The following is a 16,976-nucleotide window of genomic DNA, read 5'->3' on the forward strand; positions in this document are numbered from 1 at the left end:
GTGCCCAAAGTGTAAGTAGACTGGATTTAATCCTGGCACCACTTTACCTGCTGGGGCTTCACATCTTAACTGCTGATCTTCATGCTGGTGACATGGTGGTAATGGCACCTAACACAAGGGTCCACGGTAAGAATTCAATGAGATGATATCTGAGGAATGCATAGCTCAATGCCTGGCATATGGTAGATGATCAAGGTTAGTCCTCTGCTCTTCCAGCTACTCAGGTCTGAGTGATGGCAGAGCTACTTGAAACATCTATCACCACGAAATAGAGAAACAGAGTGAAAGTTAAATCCATAATATATATTTATCTAAAAATTCTATTCTGTCATGATTAAACTTGCTCTAAGATACATGTCATCCAAAATTAATGCCCACTGGTACTTAAAGTTCACATTACTAACTAATTCTGTAAGATCTGACTCAGGAATGGTTGCTGGCATGACATCCTCGTGTCTTGCTCCTCAAAGAAGCAAAAGCTCTCCTCGGGTACAAACAACTTCAAGAATAAAAGGTGGGCAGAACACTGAAATTCACTGATGAATAAGGGTGATAAGAGAAGAATGGGGATTTTTTTTCTCTCTTCATGACAGATCCTCAAGGCAATTTGCCAACCATACTACACAGGAGAGAGGGGGGAAAGGCACAACAACATACCATGATCTATTCACGATGATTGAATAAAAGAAAGTTCACTTCTATTGACTTCAAGCACAGGCTACTTAAAAGATTCTCAGTGTAATTTATACAGGAGTACACTTTGATCTGTGAAACAGATGTACTTATGAAATGTTGCATGGTACCTGATAATATTTTGAAATACCCAAAAAGAAGTCATTATATAAAAAAATCCCTACTGAAGAATTCCTAATAAAACTAATAACAATGATGGAATTTATTCTTTCTGTACTTTGGATTTTCATCCTCTGGAAAAGTTTAAAATGTAGAACAGTAGTATAAAGGACAACACAATGTTACTTACAATAAAACCAAAGGTGCCCTCTGTGTTGGCATAGCAGGCCTGCCAACTTGGAATTCTGGAGCACTATCAGAATCTCATCTTGCTTTACGAGCCAAATGCAAATTTTGCAACATGAGGTGAACCAGACAAATATAAGCCTAATTTCATCAACCCTCTGTGAGATGGCTTCTTACCCGGTTTTTCTAATGAGCACCCTGACTCTAAAGTCAGGTTAAGTCCCCCCATGGTGAAATCTATGGGTTTTTGAACTCAGATCTTTGTTCAAGAATGACTGAATATACAATGAGCCAATAATGGGAACTATGAATCAATTTAAGGTGAGATCATAAGGATATACAGAGAGTTCTGGAATAAGATTGGAGTGCCTCCTCTCTATGGTTCTGTTGATAACTCTTAACCCGTGCGGCTAAGGGAATAGTTAGGACCACTGCCTGCCAAGGTGACCAGCACATCATAAATGCCTACCAAACACTCGTTGAAACCATCAGTGAGGATCTTTTTGTGAATCCTAGTCTGGCTTGCCACCTGGTCTACCTTGTGATGCCTACATCTTTCTTCAAGGTCCTTATTATTCATTACATGAATTAATATTAATAAACTTTTAAAAAGAGTATCTGGCACATTGTAAGTTTTTTATAAGTACAGTCAAATATAAACAAATAAAATATTACTTGCTTTAAAAGTTTTAGTAGTAAGGGCTGAACCTTGGTACCTGATTTCTGTGGAAGGCCTTGCTTTCCTCCAACACATGCTTCAGGATATTGTCTGCCAATTTTCTTGTCAATGAGGGGGATGAAGGTGAGATGTTGTTGCTCACCTTATATCTAGCCTGAATTCCCTGCTTTGCATCTGGGTTTTCATTTCCATTCATGTTCTCTCTGTGGCAATGAATGGAATGTTTTCAATCCCCTTCATCAGGATAAGGCATTTCAGCCTAAGAGATGCCCTGTGCATAGTGGCAGGTAATAGTAGCTCAGAGGGCACTTGATGAGTCATTTCATGCCCCACATCCTGTGAGCTGCACTCGGGCTCAGTCAGGCAGTGAGAGTCCCTTTAACACTGAAGAACCCAACCCACGTTCCTAAAGTTATTCTCCCTAAATGTCACTTCCTGAAGAAGGGAGAGGACAAACACAGCAAAGAATAGAAAACACTGGAGCAAAGTCCAGTTTTCTTATTCCCTGCCCTTTTTCTACTGCAATATATCCAAAAGTGGAGCTTCAAACAAGTAAGGTATGAGGGTACGCTGTCACTGCTATTGGTAAGTATGTTTGTTATTGGTAAGCATACTGATCATAGGTTTTAAGTCCTTGGAATAAACCAGTGAAGCTGAAATAAAAAATTAAACCACAGATTTTCATTCTTTTATTTCTAAACAAAAACACTGGAGTGAAACTACTGAATTTAATGTTGTTTTTACAGGTGTCAAGATGATACATATAGGTCGTACATAGTGTTGTAAAGAAAATAAAATCCAAGGTGTAATTTGATTCTTCTCACTAACATTTGCTTGATATCAATCACAGTTTACTGTTATAGTTGCCTTACCCATAGTCTTCATTAGACTTTTTTTTTTTTCTCAGAGCCCTTATCTCTGAGCAGACCTCAGCTGGGGCTGGTATGTTCTACTATTTTAGCTCCAGAGCTTCAGGCCAACTTAGCTGTTGAATTTCTCTCTGGGTTGCTCGTCCTAGATTCCTCACTTCTCTCCATTCTCATCAAAATCAGAGTAAATAACTTTATTTTACCTTTTTAATTTCTTTATCACCTAGGAGCATTCTGTAATTTATCCCCCAAAAAATGGACTTCAAACTGCTTTCAGGGCACCTGAGTAGCTTAGTCGGTTAAGCGTCTGACTCTTGATCTCAGCTCAGGTCTTGATCTCAGGGTTGTGAGTTCGAATTCCGCATTGGGCTCCACACTGGGTATGGAGCCTGCTTTAAAAAAAAAAAAAAAAAAAAACTGCTTTCAAGAAGACTGCCCAGATTTTCACTTAGACGTAAGTGAAAATTTGGGCAGATTAGATTAGAACAGATTAGAGCCCCCTGTACCTGAGAAAGCATAGACATGGTATGCACTGCCCCTACAGGGAAAGAGAATGCAAATATGCAAAGGTGTATATGAAAACCCAGTCTCTGAAAGGCTTTAGCCTCCGGAGTTTGCCTACATTTTATCATCTTAGAGGTTAATATGTGAGTGAGAGGTAGAAAGAAAGACATGGTAGGGGGAAATAGGAAAATAGGGTTAACTACAAAGTTGTGGGTTTGAGATTTTTTACTTTTCTACTTTTCTTTCATTGAAGAGGACAAATGAATGTGTCTTGGTAGGAAAACTTAGTGGGGTAATGAGTTTAAATCCCCCACAGCTCTCTCTGTCCCGTGATGATGGAGGAGAAAGGCTGCAGTGGGTGGGGTCGAAGGGTGCAGGGCAGAGGAAGGTTAGTGGAAAGAGAAATGGAAGGTGAAGGGCCAGAGGAGTTTGAAAGGAGGCAGAAGGACAAAGCAAGTAAAGGGAGAGAATGAGGGAGGCCAGGAGCCAAGGGGTGGGGGTGGCCGCACCTAAAATACACCAAATGTCTCCAATTAAAGCTCTGAAAATAAGACCATGCAGGAAGCACTTTCAAAAGCCACAAAGTTCTCTTCAATTCAAGGGCAAATGAAGAGAGAAAAGTAGCTAAGAACGAGGAGCACGGAAGACAGAAGAGAGAGGAAGGAGAGAGCCAAACCTCACCTCCTAATCATTCTGCCTGAGGTGCTAAAAGCATTTCTTTATGAAGTGTGAAGTTTCAGCTGAATCCAAATTCCCAGCATTGGAGACAGTGTCAGGGGCCGCTTATTAGAAACAAAATCTCTTTTTCCTAAACTGAAGAAAATTCTGTTTTTCTATGAGGGCGTCTCTATCTTGAACCACCTAGACTCTTCTTTCATTCATTTACTGGATGCCACCATCATAACAGGAAAAGACAAGGCCAGCCTGACAGATAGTGTTAACAACGTCTGTCAGAGACCCTAACCCACTAATCCTGGCCAAGAGCCCACATCTGTAAGTGCTGCCCCAGGAATCACACATGCCCATGGCTACCCTCTCCTCCATCATAAAATTGTACAGAATGTCTCAGTGAGATGATAGGGTTTGAAAATGGCACAATGCGTATTTCCCCAACCACGGAGGCAAAGAGGTATATTTCATCAAGAGTACTGCTGTGATCGACAACTAGTTGAAGAAAACAAAGCCGGATTCCTGCCTCACTCTATATGCATTTAAGTGTAGCAGAAGAAGAACATTTAGAACTTATTTTAGAACTGAGAAGACCTTCTCCACTAAGATTTAAAAACCCAGAAGCCATCAAAAATGATAGGTACATTTGAGGGGTACTGGGGTGGCTTAGTTGGTTGAGCGTCCGACTCTTGATTTTGGCTCAGGTCATCATGTTGGGGTTGTGACGGATCAAACCCCATTTCGGGCTCCGCACTCAGCACGGAGATTCTCTCTCTCTCCCTCTCCTTTTGCCCCTCTCCCCCACTCACGAGCTCTAAAAATAAATAAATAAAATCTTTTAAAAAAATGATAGGTATATTTGACTGTATAAATATTGCAACACTCGTATAAAAAAATACCACAAAGAGTAGGGCCACTCATGGGTGCCAGTGATTTTTAGTAATCACTGAATTCGGGTAAAAGTAATCACTCAAAATGGCTGACATTGCAAGTATAGAGTTATCATTGAGAACTGCAAGTACGCTCCGGACTTCCCTGCGGTGCCTGGGTCTGGCCACCTGTCTGGGGATCTCTCACCCTCTGATTTTCATGGTTGGCAATGGTAACAGGCACAAATACTGTTAGAGTACTTCTGTGTCTCAGTCCATGGTTTAAGAATCTTAAAAGTGCACAGAATATAATGAGAGTTCACATGTGTATGAATTATTTGTGTAACAAAAAAAAAAGGAAGGGGAGAAGCAACTACACCTCAAGCCAGAAGTACTTTCCGTCGTAACAGTCGTGGTAATATTATACCGTTGTATTTTGTTTTTTTACTAAGCATACATGTACTGGTTTAAAAAGTATAAACTACTTTATGAAAATATCCCTTATAAGAAGAATAAGGAAACAATTAAAAATGAAAAACCACGTAGCAATTATGTCTGAATGCCCCTTCTCCACCTTAGGAGAGAAATGATAAGAACAGAAATGCAACCTTGCAAAGGGACTCGTTTAAGTTTTTCAATTTTTTTTTTAATAAAATGGCGTCAATTGCTGAAAGCATTATGGCCTTTGTTATGCTACATAATACTGGTATAAAATGTGAATAGTACAAAGTTCATCATATATAATATAAGGTTTTAATATATTACATTTGTTTCTACATAAACAGACTATAAATATATGTGCCATAGCATGTTTTACAGTCATGGTTCCCAGCATCTCACACTATGGTACCAAACGAAAAATACATTTTCTTTTTTAAAAAGGAAAGAACAAGGGCAGAAACCAGTAGAAATAGCTTGATGTGTTAAAAGTCTAAATAATACAATAGATGTTGTTAAAACTTTGGCTATACAATTTTGAAATCTGGCTAATAGTCATTCAGAGAGTGAACAAACCAAATCAGCTCTTACTAGAGTGTAGAGGCCAAATTACTAAAATACTGTCTGATTGGGGTGAAAAGAGGGTGAAGGTTCAGGGAGGGGAGAAGGAACAAAGGAGTCAAATCCTTCCTGAAGCTTTGACACCACAGCTTGATACGGAACCTACTGCATTCAGGCTCAGACATAGATCACATCAGGACAGATAAGGGGGTATTCATCCAGAAGAAACCAGAAGCTGGTTTATATAGTCAAAACTCTTCAACACGACAGGGAGCCTCCGTCTGAGTGTCCTTTCTTTATGGGGTTCTGAATAAAGGATCGGCCTGGGAGACTAGGAGCCAGAGCTGCAGCATTTCCTTCCTGGGGCTTGGCCAGGAGACACGTAAGAGTCCGGAAGGAACTCTCATTAGGTGTCGGAAACAGCCCAAGGAGCTCTCATTTAGCCCAACTGGGAAGAGCACGCAACCTTCTAAAACCAGTAACCTCATCTGAAGCCTTTACATTTCCTAACAGACCCCATGCCCACCTCCACCAGAGCCAACACAATGCATCTGCAGGCTCCAGAATGCTCTCAAAGCAAGCCAACATCTTCCTTTCTGTCAATCCAAACCCCACACATAAGACTTGGCTCAGGACCCATATCCCAAACCAAGCTTCTTAGATGGACTCAGCCCTAAAGGTCTTTCCCGTCTTCAACACCTAAAGCACTTGCATTGCCTGGTTTATCTTCTGGTTTTACAGGGAGGTGTCAACTCCCCAGATGCTGCCACTGCATGGAGGATGCAGCCATTTCTTGAACTTCTTTTGTCATAACCCATGGGGAGCCCCACAATAAGGGGCATCATACATGCTTTCTAAATGCATAAACAGAAGGTCAACACCGGGACAAAACACAAACACATTCTTGAGTCACAAACATCTTCTCAGGAAATGCCTACGGGACTGGCTCCCTGCAGTCTGAGGTCCTTTTTTTGAAATGAAAATCAAATGTGGCTACTTCCTAGTGATGGAAAGAACAACACTTGAAAATCTGAGCAGCACCTCTCATGTGATTTCCAGGAGTGGGGGACGTGGATGCCTCCTTTTAAACAGGAGGAGAGCTCAATGTGGGCCCAGAGTCAGGCTGGAGCATCTGGGCTGCACTGCCAACTTGTGGTCCAATCTCCACCAGCTTTAACAGTTCGGCCTCCTCGCTGGAGTACACAGTGGTGTCCGTGTCATCGGAGTGATACCCAGACTGGTAGCCACTCGTTTGGTTAGAGCCTTCGGATGCCACAGACTCCTTGCTTTTGCTGGGCATCAGTCCACTGTGGAAGAAATGGCAACCAAATGAGTTGGTGGAGAGAAAGCAGTTCTTTCCCCTCTTACCCTAACCCTGTTCCCGACCCCGTGTGGGCTGTAATCTCCCTGGAGACACCAGCCCCTATCTCTCCCACTTGTTAATCAACGTATCAGGTTTACTCAGACAATGTCTATTTTCAGGTACTAGCATGAGCTAGTGGTTTCAGATAAGTCCTCTTATTCAGGTCCAAGTCTTTCATGCCCGTGATGAGATGAAAGGCAGTTCTCCTGAGTTATGTAAAGGCTCCAACCAACGGAGCATTTTTATGGCATTGAAGATTGACAGGTTTGTATACAATGATATGGGGCTGTGACGATGTGAAAGGAAATTGGGATGTTCTGAGAGTCCACTTCTGCTTTCCTCCCAGTGTTGATTAGGGATTACAAGGCATCTGTACGGTGTTAATAAAGTTCTTGAGCAACTTTAAACTTGAATAAGTTGAAGCGTGTGTATGCCATCAAGCCAGAGTGTCAAAAACTGCTTTTTACTCATCAAAACCACATTCTTTGGAAGGACTGAGGACCTGGATCACTCAGCAGCAACTAGAAAATGTTTTCAGTGTTTCAATGGAATCATGACAGACCATAATCATGTCAAAGCCTAAAAGTGTAGGCTGTGTTGATCTAAAAGCTTCAGGATTTACATTTTCTCAAGCCACTCTGAGGTGTGGGTTTTCCCCCCTTAATACGTGTTTTACCAAATTATTTGTGTTAAAAACTACAAAAAGGATCTCATTGACTCTGTGTCCATATGTGGTTTAAAAGTTATTTCAAATGACTAGAAGTGCAATTTTTCTTTCAATCCAACAAATGAGTTGAGTGTCTCAAACAATAGCATGGTACCTGGCACATAGCCACCGCTGAACAAATATATTTTAAATCAATGAATGAAACATATAATTGACTCTAACAATTTCTCACTTTGGACCTAAAGCAAACAGTAAAATTGCACAATGGCTCGTTTCAATTTTCTTTTTCTTTACAGGAACATCCCTTAATAACCCATGAGTGTTCCCATTTTATACAACAGTTAGATTATAAGTACATCAAAGTCTTCTGAATTCTCACCTAGAGTGAGTTCACTAAGCAAATAAATAACTGCTCACTATCTCACTATTTTTATAGAGATTTTCATTTATATGTTAGGTTAAAAGCAGGTACATCTATTCAAAACAACTACAAATTCCTACAGAACCACATGGGGGAAATCATATTCAAAACCAAATTTAGTATTTTTCCCACAACTAAGCCAATAATAATAATAAGCCAAATAATTCAGCCAGTAATATTTAAGTATCTCAAACAAGTAGATATTGGTTTATTTATGCATCATACTTCTAAAGACAGATGTGCTCATTTATGTACAGGTTTGAAAATTCTTCAGAGTCCACAAAGATTTTAATCATCTCAATTTGAGGGATTACATCCAAAGAACTTTGTTATTTAGCCAGTACCATACAAACCACTGACCATATAAACATAAAAATTCCCGGGTATTCAAAAATTCTCATTAAAACTGACCAAATTCCCTAATTAATTTCAGATTCTTTTTCAGATGTGCCATATAATTTATTTGTTTGATTAGTTTCAGTTATCTATTAATTCAGTTGATGTGAATTTGCCTAAGCAACAGACACAAAAAGGGAAAACTGCATCTACATTGAAAGTCCTACGTTCCTTCCAAAAATTCCTGTTGAGATTTGTCTTTTCTCTTTGGCTGAGCCTTACCTAAAAGATGGCGCTAATTTGGTTCTGTCTTCCAAGGTTTTCAGCTCTTCTGATGCAAGGACCATACCACTGTCCGTCTGGTTGTCCTTTTTAAGAAATAAGGAGATGGCACTGTTGATTGAGTGTGCACACTGACCAACTATTCAATTAAATTGATTTCTTAACCCATCTATCAGACAATATGCTCCAGTGTTCCACAGAGGGAGGTAAAGATAGCAGAGCCAGAAATTGTACCAGCTACAAGAAGAAACAACTGCTTCCTAGTAGTAAACTCAGGCCTGGAAGAAAAGAATTTAGGAAGAAGCAGCTGAGGAGACCTGTTGCCATCCCTCTTTTCACAGTGATACTATTTACACTTGAGTGGAATTGGGCATGAAGCTAGACTATCTGGAACCTTGGACCAGGGGCTGTCTTTACGGAAAATCCAGTGGCAGGGGGGAGGGGAAGGGACTGATCAGTTCCATCTCCATAATGACCCCATGACACATACCTTTATAATGAGGCTCCAAGACTCTAATGCTTAGGCTAATATTTATCTAGCTAATGTTTCATCCTTTGTGTTATTTTTAAGACTATTTTTAAGAGATGTACTTACATCTGGGATTACTTTTACTTCTGGTTCTTCCAACGGGATATCTTCAAATGTTTTTACACTCACGGGCCGACTCTTTCGCTTACTGTTCTGCAGATACTGGCTGCAAAAGAACCAATATTTATATTTGGGGGGTGGTATATTTGGCTGCAGAGACCAAAAGTGATACCTAAGTTCATTATCTTTCAACCACAAGTTTAATAGCAACCTTCAAAACATCCTTTGGAAAAGGAAAAACAAATCAAAACAAAAATCTTTCCCTGCTAGCACAGAGTGAAGGCTCCATTTCCTGTGAGGGCCTATTTAAAAGTATAATCTAAGTGAGGGGCCTCGATTAGCTCCTGTTCTTTTGAATCTTACTTCTGAGGGCCGGGGCTGGACTAAAGACAACAACAGCAAACTAAGTGATCAGCCGCCTTCTGCATGGTTTCCTGATTGCCTGAGATTCCTCCCCTGGGCTCTTGACATATTACAGAGCATTGAACATCTTTCTGGCCACCTCCAGAAAAGTTTTTCTAGATAATGCCCTCAGAGCAACCATTCAGTGAAAGATGGGCAGAGGAAGCACCTGGGGATCTCACTGGATCTCACCTGGGTTCTGTAAAAGACACTGAACTCAGCAGGATCTGGAGACAACCTCCTCCTTCTGCATGTAATAGAGGCTAAGGGTGTGTGTGTTGGGCGGGGGGGGGGGGGAGGAGAGGGGGGGCGCGCTGAGTCTCACAATCCCCTATGTTCAGCCCACAGAATTGCTGGTCTTGGGAAAAGGCAGTGGTTCAAGAGTCATGAGATGTTTCATCTATTTCAAAGTCTACCGCTGACTACAAACTTGGGAAAGTCATGAATATTTCTATGCTTCTGTTGTCCTGTCTTTAAAATGTGTTGGCAATAACTTTCCCTCCCTCACTCACAGAGCTATGTGGAGGATGAATGAGGTGGGTGGCAAGTGTTCTTAGAAAGAATGATTCTCTATCAGCCAAAGCTTGTTTTCCTCCTTTGAATTCCAAAGGGTACCATTTTCCTTCAGGAGTTCAAAGAATAGGACTTGTCAGACAACATATCACCTGTTTCCTGGGGGCGCTCCTTCCCTGCCATGTGGCTTTGGGTGAGTCTGATTCTGTTAAAAGCACCAACAGCCCAAGTGGAAAGAAGGGAAGTCCTTTTCACAGCAAGGGACAGCAAATTCACTCTCCACACTTATCCCAGCATACTTCCCCCAATAGGCAGGCTTCTGGACATGTTACATATTCCTGTGTTTTCTATGACCAAGTGGAGTGAAGACACACTTGAGCCAGAGGAGAAAGGAAATCGAGTGTCCTTCCCCTGGACCCAGGAGGCTGGTTCCTCTCCGTACAGAGAGGAGAGAACGAGGCTCACCAGTGACATCCTCACTCAGGAAGCTCCACAAGAAAGAGGACAGGATATATAAGGAGACAGAGAAAAACCCACTTCTCCTGAGTCCAGTCCCTAATGGTACGACAGTTAATCATTCATTGATTCACTCACTCACTCAGGAACCCTTTCCTGAGACTCCACGCCATGCCAAGCACTGTGCTAAATGTTCCTCAACTGTTCTCTCACAGCATCTTCATAAATGGTATCTGTGAGGGGTGGGTGCTATTATCCCAACTTCAGAAGAGGAACTTGTCCAAAATCACAGAACTAGACTATCTGGGTTATGAGCAGCCACGGAAGGATTTGAAGCATGAGATTGACAAAGTCAGATGAACCCTTTAGAAAGATGGCTCTGGTAGAGGAAGGTGAGAACAGGCAGTGAGACCAATTAGGGGGCTCTTTTCCATGTCTCTAGAAGAAAGAAGGGCAGCCTGCCCAAGAGAAGTGATGCCCACAGAGAGTGCAGAAGTAGATCGATTCCAGAGATATGTGGCATATAGAATCAACTAGAGGGGGTGAGCTTGGGCAATAATACAGCTGCCTCAGAAAAAAACAGTTGAGGAAGCTAAGACTTAAGGAGGAAATGGCTAGGACTGTGATTCGAAATTGGCCTTCAGATTTAAAGCCCATTGTTTTGCTTTGTTTTGCTACCCTACTCCACACTGACTCCCTTGGAAAAGTATCAGGAAGGAAAACGTAGAAGAGAACAATGGATATGATAGTTCAAGTCTTTATGAAGGACCTACTATGTGCACAGCACTGCTCTCTCCCACACAGGCACTGACCGTGTGGTGGGACCAGTGCGGGGGAGAAGACGGACAGGTGGAGAAAGGACAGTTTCACTTCAAGCATTCTGATATCACAGCCAAATTCAGGAACATCTAGCCAGGAGGCTGTCCCAGACATCAATCCACAAGGAGCACTTCATCATCACCAGCAATTAACCAAAATGAAGAAAAATGGTATGTGCCAAAACCTTTCTCTGGGAGAGAAAAGAAATCTTTGATAAGCTGCTTGGAGTGGGAGGTGAAACTCCCCAGGGGCAAATGATGGAGCAACCACAGATGGTCCCCAAACTGCCCTCAAAGAAAGATGAGTCCAATTAATATGTGTTTTCTTGCAGAAAGCATGCAAACTTGGGGCCAGAGCTGATCCACAGGGGAAATTAGAGACAAAGCGAAGTCTAGACACTAGTGGTCCATCCTGTTCACCCTTCCCCCACACACCTCTCGGCCTCTTTGTTAAATAAATGTTGAAGAAATATTTTTCAATAATTTAAAGGGGCAACAAATCATGAGGTTGGTACCCACAGTGATGTCTCTGTCCAGCTCTATTTATAATGCGATGAGATTGAAAACTATAAAGACGAAGCAAATGAGAAAGCCTCCTCAGCTTTTCTACCTGACTGGAAATGGGAAAAAGAATAGAACAAGTCTGCTGAAAAGTACCCCAGCCTCATCTCTGGTCTCCCCAGGGAAGCAGAACCAAACGAGAGCCTCAAAAACCAGGTGTGCCGTGTGCAGATGCCTCAACGCTGCGCTTCTTTCAACCCAGATGATTAAAATGTGACTGCGGAGTCTTGTTTTGATAAAAGGGAAAAGGGTGGCAGAGGTGAAAAGGGGGGTGCAGACAAAAGATTCCGATTTCCATTTTATTTTTCAAATTATGGCTGGATAAAAGAGAAACTGGACTGGAAAGACCAATTCGAAAATCACAGACAGAAAATAGGAGCCAGGCCTATGTTCAGAGTGTGGTATCACATTTGTCCATGCTTCTGGGGATAAATGTTAGCAGCCCTGATTTAGATCCAGCATCGCATTTGGCACTTCCATTACACAAACATGACTTCATCGACTCTCAGCACCATATGCAAAGCGTCCAAGCAAGCCAAGAGGCTGCCGCTCGGGTCCTCACTCCACCTGGTCACACAAAACCCAAGGAATAGAGTTCACGATCAAATGGCTTTCTGATAAAGAAGCCAGCGCTGTTGTAGGAATAATTACCACACCAGAAGGCCAGCCGAGCTTGAACTAGAGGTTTTTAAACATGAGAGTGGCACTTTGGGCTTCCAGTTCATTCACCTTTCTCTTTGAGGGTCCCTCTTTGCTGGGGCAGAAAACAGGACATAGAGAGAGAGATCGGAGAAACTGGATTCATCCTAGGGATGTGATTTTAAGCAGCTTGCTTAATAGCTATCACATATCGAGGGCTCCCTAAGTGCCCGGCACATAGAAATATGTTACACCATGCAATTCTCAAAAGAATCATTTTTGAACACCAGTGTCTTCACCTGGGTCAGGATGAAGATGTGCGCCAGGTCACTAAGAGGGAGACTTAGTGGCCCAGCCCGTTCTATCTGACTCTAAAATCTGGATCTTTAACCATAGTTGTTTATTTCCACCAGGTGACTGCTCTGAGCCTCACGTTCAACATCCCCATCAAGAAGGATAAGAGTTTCTCCCTTGCGTAACTCTGCGAGGTATCATGTAGGCAAAATCTGATAACAGGAGGAAAAGTTCTTTGAAAAAATGCTAAAAGTTCTCAACACAAATGTAACCGGCAGCTTACGCGTTGGCTTCTACCCACTCCGGCAGTGTTGCTGCCACCCCATGTGATTCCCCAGAACAAGCTGTCCAGGGGGCCTCCTTGCCCACGACCTGGCGGCCGGGCTAACCTAGAGCCCCATGCCCCCCCTTCAGTCACGGCACACTCACGAGTGCAGGCTGGACCCTGCAGTCGGGCGGCGGGGGGGGGGGGGGGCAGTCACAGGAGGAAAACACCCGAAAGAGTGGGGGGAGGGGAACAAAGGCTTAGTAAAAGGCAATTTTAATATCATATTGTAGACACTGTATCAACTCTTTCCTCAGGCACAGGTGCTGGGAGAGAGAAAAAAGAAAGCTGCCTTCAGAACCCCTTTACAAATCAGGAGAGGACCGCAGCGCATGTGTTTTAAGTAAGTCCAGAAGTCCCATTATGCAAATGAAATGCTGAAAATCAGACTAGGGAGGGGCTTCTGAAGATGTGCTGCCCAGTCCAATTCAGGACACATCCCCATGGCACACTGCATCCTGGCCAGGGACACATGTGTGTTCTCATATATGCATAAAACTCTTCCTTCCTGAATCTTTCCTAAGCCATTTAATTCACATTAATAAAAGAGTACATGGGGATAATTTAAATACAGATGTCTATATAAAATTGGTCTCTTTTTCTGGAGATTAACAAACTGCGGCATTCCAGCTATTTGCAGCTGCAGGGCTTAGAATTCTAAAGAAACAGCTATGGCAGCAATGTGGACCACAGATGGGAACAGCTCACCTACCCCAGCCCTCTTCAGGGAGCGCTTCCCTTGACAGCAGTCTCCGGGCTAAGGTTCAATGTGGAAGTGAGATGCAGCCTTCCTTCCACCCCCTCCCCAAATGACCTTGAAGTGCCCCCGTCCCCTGGGGATGCTGACCATATACAGTACCTGATCCCTGCTGTGTTGTCATAATGGAATTTGGGGTCACACACTTCCTCTTCCTCCATACAGGAAACAGGTGAGGTAGGCAGGGAGAGTCCAGAGTCCTCTTCCATGCTCAAAGTCTCTGATATCGGGAGAACAATGTAGTCTTTGCCATCCTGAAACAACAAACACGGAGTTCTATTGCTATGGCTCCGGCCCCTCAAGAGCCTTTTCATGAGAAACAAAGGCCATGGGGTCTGTCGCTTTCATATCTGAGTGCAGAACTTAAACACAACATTAAAAATGGTTTGTCAAAAACAAAAGGGCCCTTGAGAGGGATATGTATATATGAAAGTAGGTTAAAGGAGTTAATATAAAAACCAGAGGAGTAAGGGGACCGCAGAGGACTGTGGTCACGAGGAAGACAAAGCAGGCTGTGGCCAGTGATGTGGCAACAGAACACGGACGGCTGAGGAATCATTTCTTCACAAAGCCCCACCTACAAGAGCCAGGTCTTTTAAAGGGTATGTCACCCAGTGTCAGCTTCTACACGTCCAGGCAATGGAAAAGCTGATGCCAGTCTAGAGAAAAGCAATAAATGTGCAGGAAAATGGGTCTTCTGAGAAAAGGTCGCACAATTTAACATTACTTCATCAAGAGAAAGAGAGAAAGGGCAATGTGATACCTTTAAATGTTTGAAAGGCTTACTGATAAAAACAGATTTGACCCATTGTTCCCCACCTGTTCCAAAGAAAAGCAGGAGGAAATTGGCTTCCATTCATGGTATTAAGAGGCGCTTGACTGGAGATTAAATAACTTTCTAATGGTAAAGGTTACAATTCTAAAATCCTCCAGTGGAAGTTATGGGGGTCTGGGATTTTACTGAGGAAAAAGCCATCTATTTTGCAGGGTTCAGATATGGTTTTGCCTATACAGTGTATTAAAAATTCCTTGAAATTCTGTTCATTGTTGATATTCTGTGGACCAACTCAGTTTTATTTTTTTATTTTTTTAAAGATTTTATTTATTTCTTTGAGAGAGACAGAGATAGCGAGAGAGGGAATACAAGCAGAGGGACTGGGAGAGGGAGAAGCAGGCCTCTCACCGAGCAGGGAGCCCGAAGCGGGGCTGGATCCCAGGACCCTGGGACCATGACCTGAGCCGAAGGCAGACGCTTAATGACTGAGCCACCCAGGCGCCCCCCAACTCATTTTTATTGATCAATTGATTAATTTCACTTCAGAAGAGTATCTGAAGACAAGAAAAAGATATTATCAGGAGGAATGAGTGGTTAGGATCTCATCTGTCTAAACAGGGAGTTATAGCTTTTAAAAAAGCATTATTGCTCAGATCTGTAAGAATATGGTGGCTATGAGAAGGTCTAAGGAAGAGAGGAGGCCTTGGATATACTTCTTGGATGGAGGTCACAAACCTGCTGAGCATTAGCTTGTAACAGATTTCCCAAGTGTTCCACCAGCTCTGAAAACGTGGGTCTCTGATTGGGCTCCCCATGCCAGCAGTCAAGCATGGTCTGGTATCTAGAGAAGCAAAACACTAATGTCATTAACTGTCTCCTTCTTCCTCATCTGATGCTGAAAACAAGCACTTGAGTGAGTAAACATTTATGAAAAGTCCACCATGAGCCCAGACACTAAATAGTAATACAACACCGTATAAAACACAGAGCCCTACACTTGGAGCATCAAGTATGTACAGGAAATGTTATAAATTGATATCTAATAAAAACTAACTCGTGAGTATAGATAAAGTGCTGTTGTTTCCAGAAGAGATGACTCTCTGCTTGAGATTATCAAGGAAGACTTCCAGGGAGAAGCAGCATACAGATGGGGCCGTGAAAGAGGTCTGTATCATGGAAAGTCTTCTGGGCAGGGGGAGTTTTTGTGAGCAAAGAAAGGATAGGAAGATGTTTTCAGTCTTACATTTCTGGTGTGGCATAATCAGGGGCCCTCATTCTAGTGCCTTCTTTTAATCGCCTACAGAATTCCTCATCAATCTTTACTCCAGGATATGGAGAAGCACCTAGAATAAAACAGGAATGGGACATAATTTGATTTGATTTTTTTCTTATAGAAAACCGTGATTCTTGAACATCTTCCCAAATACATTCATACATACATATATATGTATATTTATATATTTTTTGTATATTCGTATATGTATGTGTGTGTATATATATGTGTGTGTGTATATATATATATATATATATATATATATATATTTTTTTTTTTTTTTTAAACTATCCAAAGCTTCCAAGTAACTTTCACCAGATCAAGGTGGAACACAGGAGAGGAAAAGGTGCACTGGGGCCACTGACTTCTATCATCCTCTTTGGAGTATGGATGGAGGAACAGAAAGCAAGTGACTTACCTAAGGAAAATATTTCCCAGAGCAAGACACCGAAAGACCACACATCACTCTGAATTGTGTACACTCTGTCAAAAATTGTTTCTGGGGCCATCCATTTCAAAGGGAGGCGAGCCTAAGAGGGTAGAAGACGAGGAATCAGAACCCAACTTAGCACATATCTGAAGAAAACATTTCCTTTGTTCCCAAAGAAGGTCCCGAAGCTTGCAAAGAGGAATTTGGATCCTGCAACTTAGCACTGGGCTCATCTTTGAAACTTACATCTCCTTTTCTGACATAATCTGGGTCTTTATAAATATCCCGGGCCAAGCCAAAGTCACAGATTTTAACCACGTTCTTCTCCGACAAGAGGATGTTGCGTGCGGCCAGGTCCCTGTGGATACACTGCAAAAAGAACCGTGTGTGCGTTAGGTGACGGCGCAGCTGATGTCTTCTGCATCTGTTGTGACCTCATGCTTAAAAAAGCCCCACATCAGAAAACCAACTGATTAACAAGCACTGGGCTAATATCTTTCATCAACAC

The 16,976-nt window shown here is 42.4% G+C and overlaps 1 protein-coding gene across 1 annotated transcript in view; it reads right to left on the bottom strand.

Annotated features, from left to right (window-relative positions):
* Positions 1 to 5,192: 5,192 nt before the first annotated feature.
* KDR (kinase insert domain receptor) overlaps positions 5,193 to 16,976 on the bottom strand; it is a 43,781-nt gene continuing 31,997 nt past the window's right edge. Inside the window, exons 23-30 of the mRNA XM_036085200.2 lie at positions 16,715 to 16,837; positions 16,457 to 16,568; positions 16,009 to 16,108; positions 15,501 to 15,606; positions 14,093 to 14,244; positions 9,232 to 9,331; positions 8,637 to 8,722; positions 5,193 to 6,874 (exon numbers count right to left, since the gene is read on the bottom strand). Of these exons, the coding sequence (XP_035941093.1) occupies positions 6,652 to 6,874; positions 8,637 to 8,722; positions 9,232 to 9,331; positions 14,093 to 14,244; positions 15,501 to 15,606; positions 16,009 to 16,108; positions 16,457 to 16,568; positions 16,715 to 16,837 (1,002 nt within the window). The 3' untranslated portion in view covers positions 5,193 to 6,651. The remainder of the gene's footprint in view (positions 6,875 to 8,636; positions 8,723 to 9,231; positions 9,332 to 14,092; positions 14,245 to 15,500; positions 15,607 to 16,008; positions 16,109 to 16,456; positions 16,569 to 16,714; positions 16,838 to 16,976) is intronic.

The sequence above is a fragment of the Halichoerus grypus genome, chromosome 3 (assembly GCF_964656455.1).
Source record: "Halichoerus grypus chromosome 3, mHalGry1.hap1.1, whole genome shotgun sequence".
Classification (NCBI taxonomy): domain Eukaryota; kingdom Metazoa; phylum Chordata; class Mammalia; order Carnivora; family Phocidae; genus Halichoerus; species Halichoerus grypus.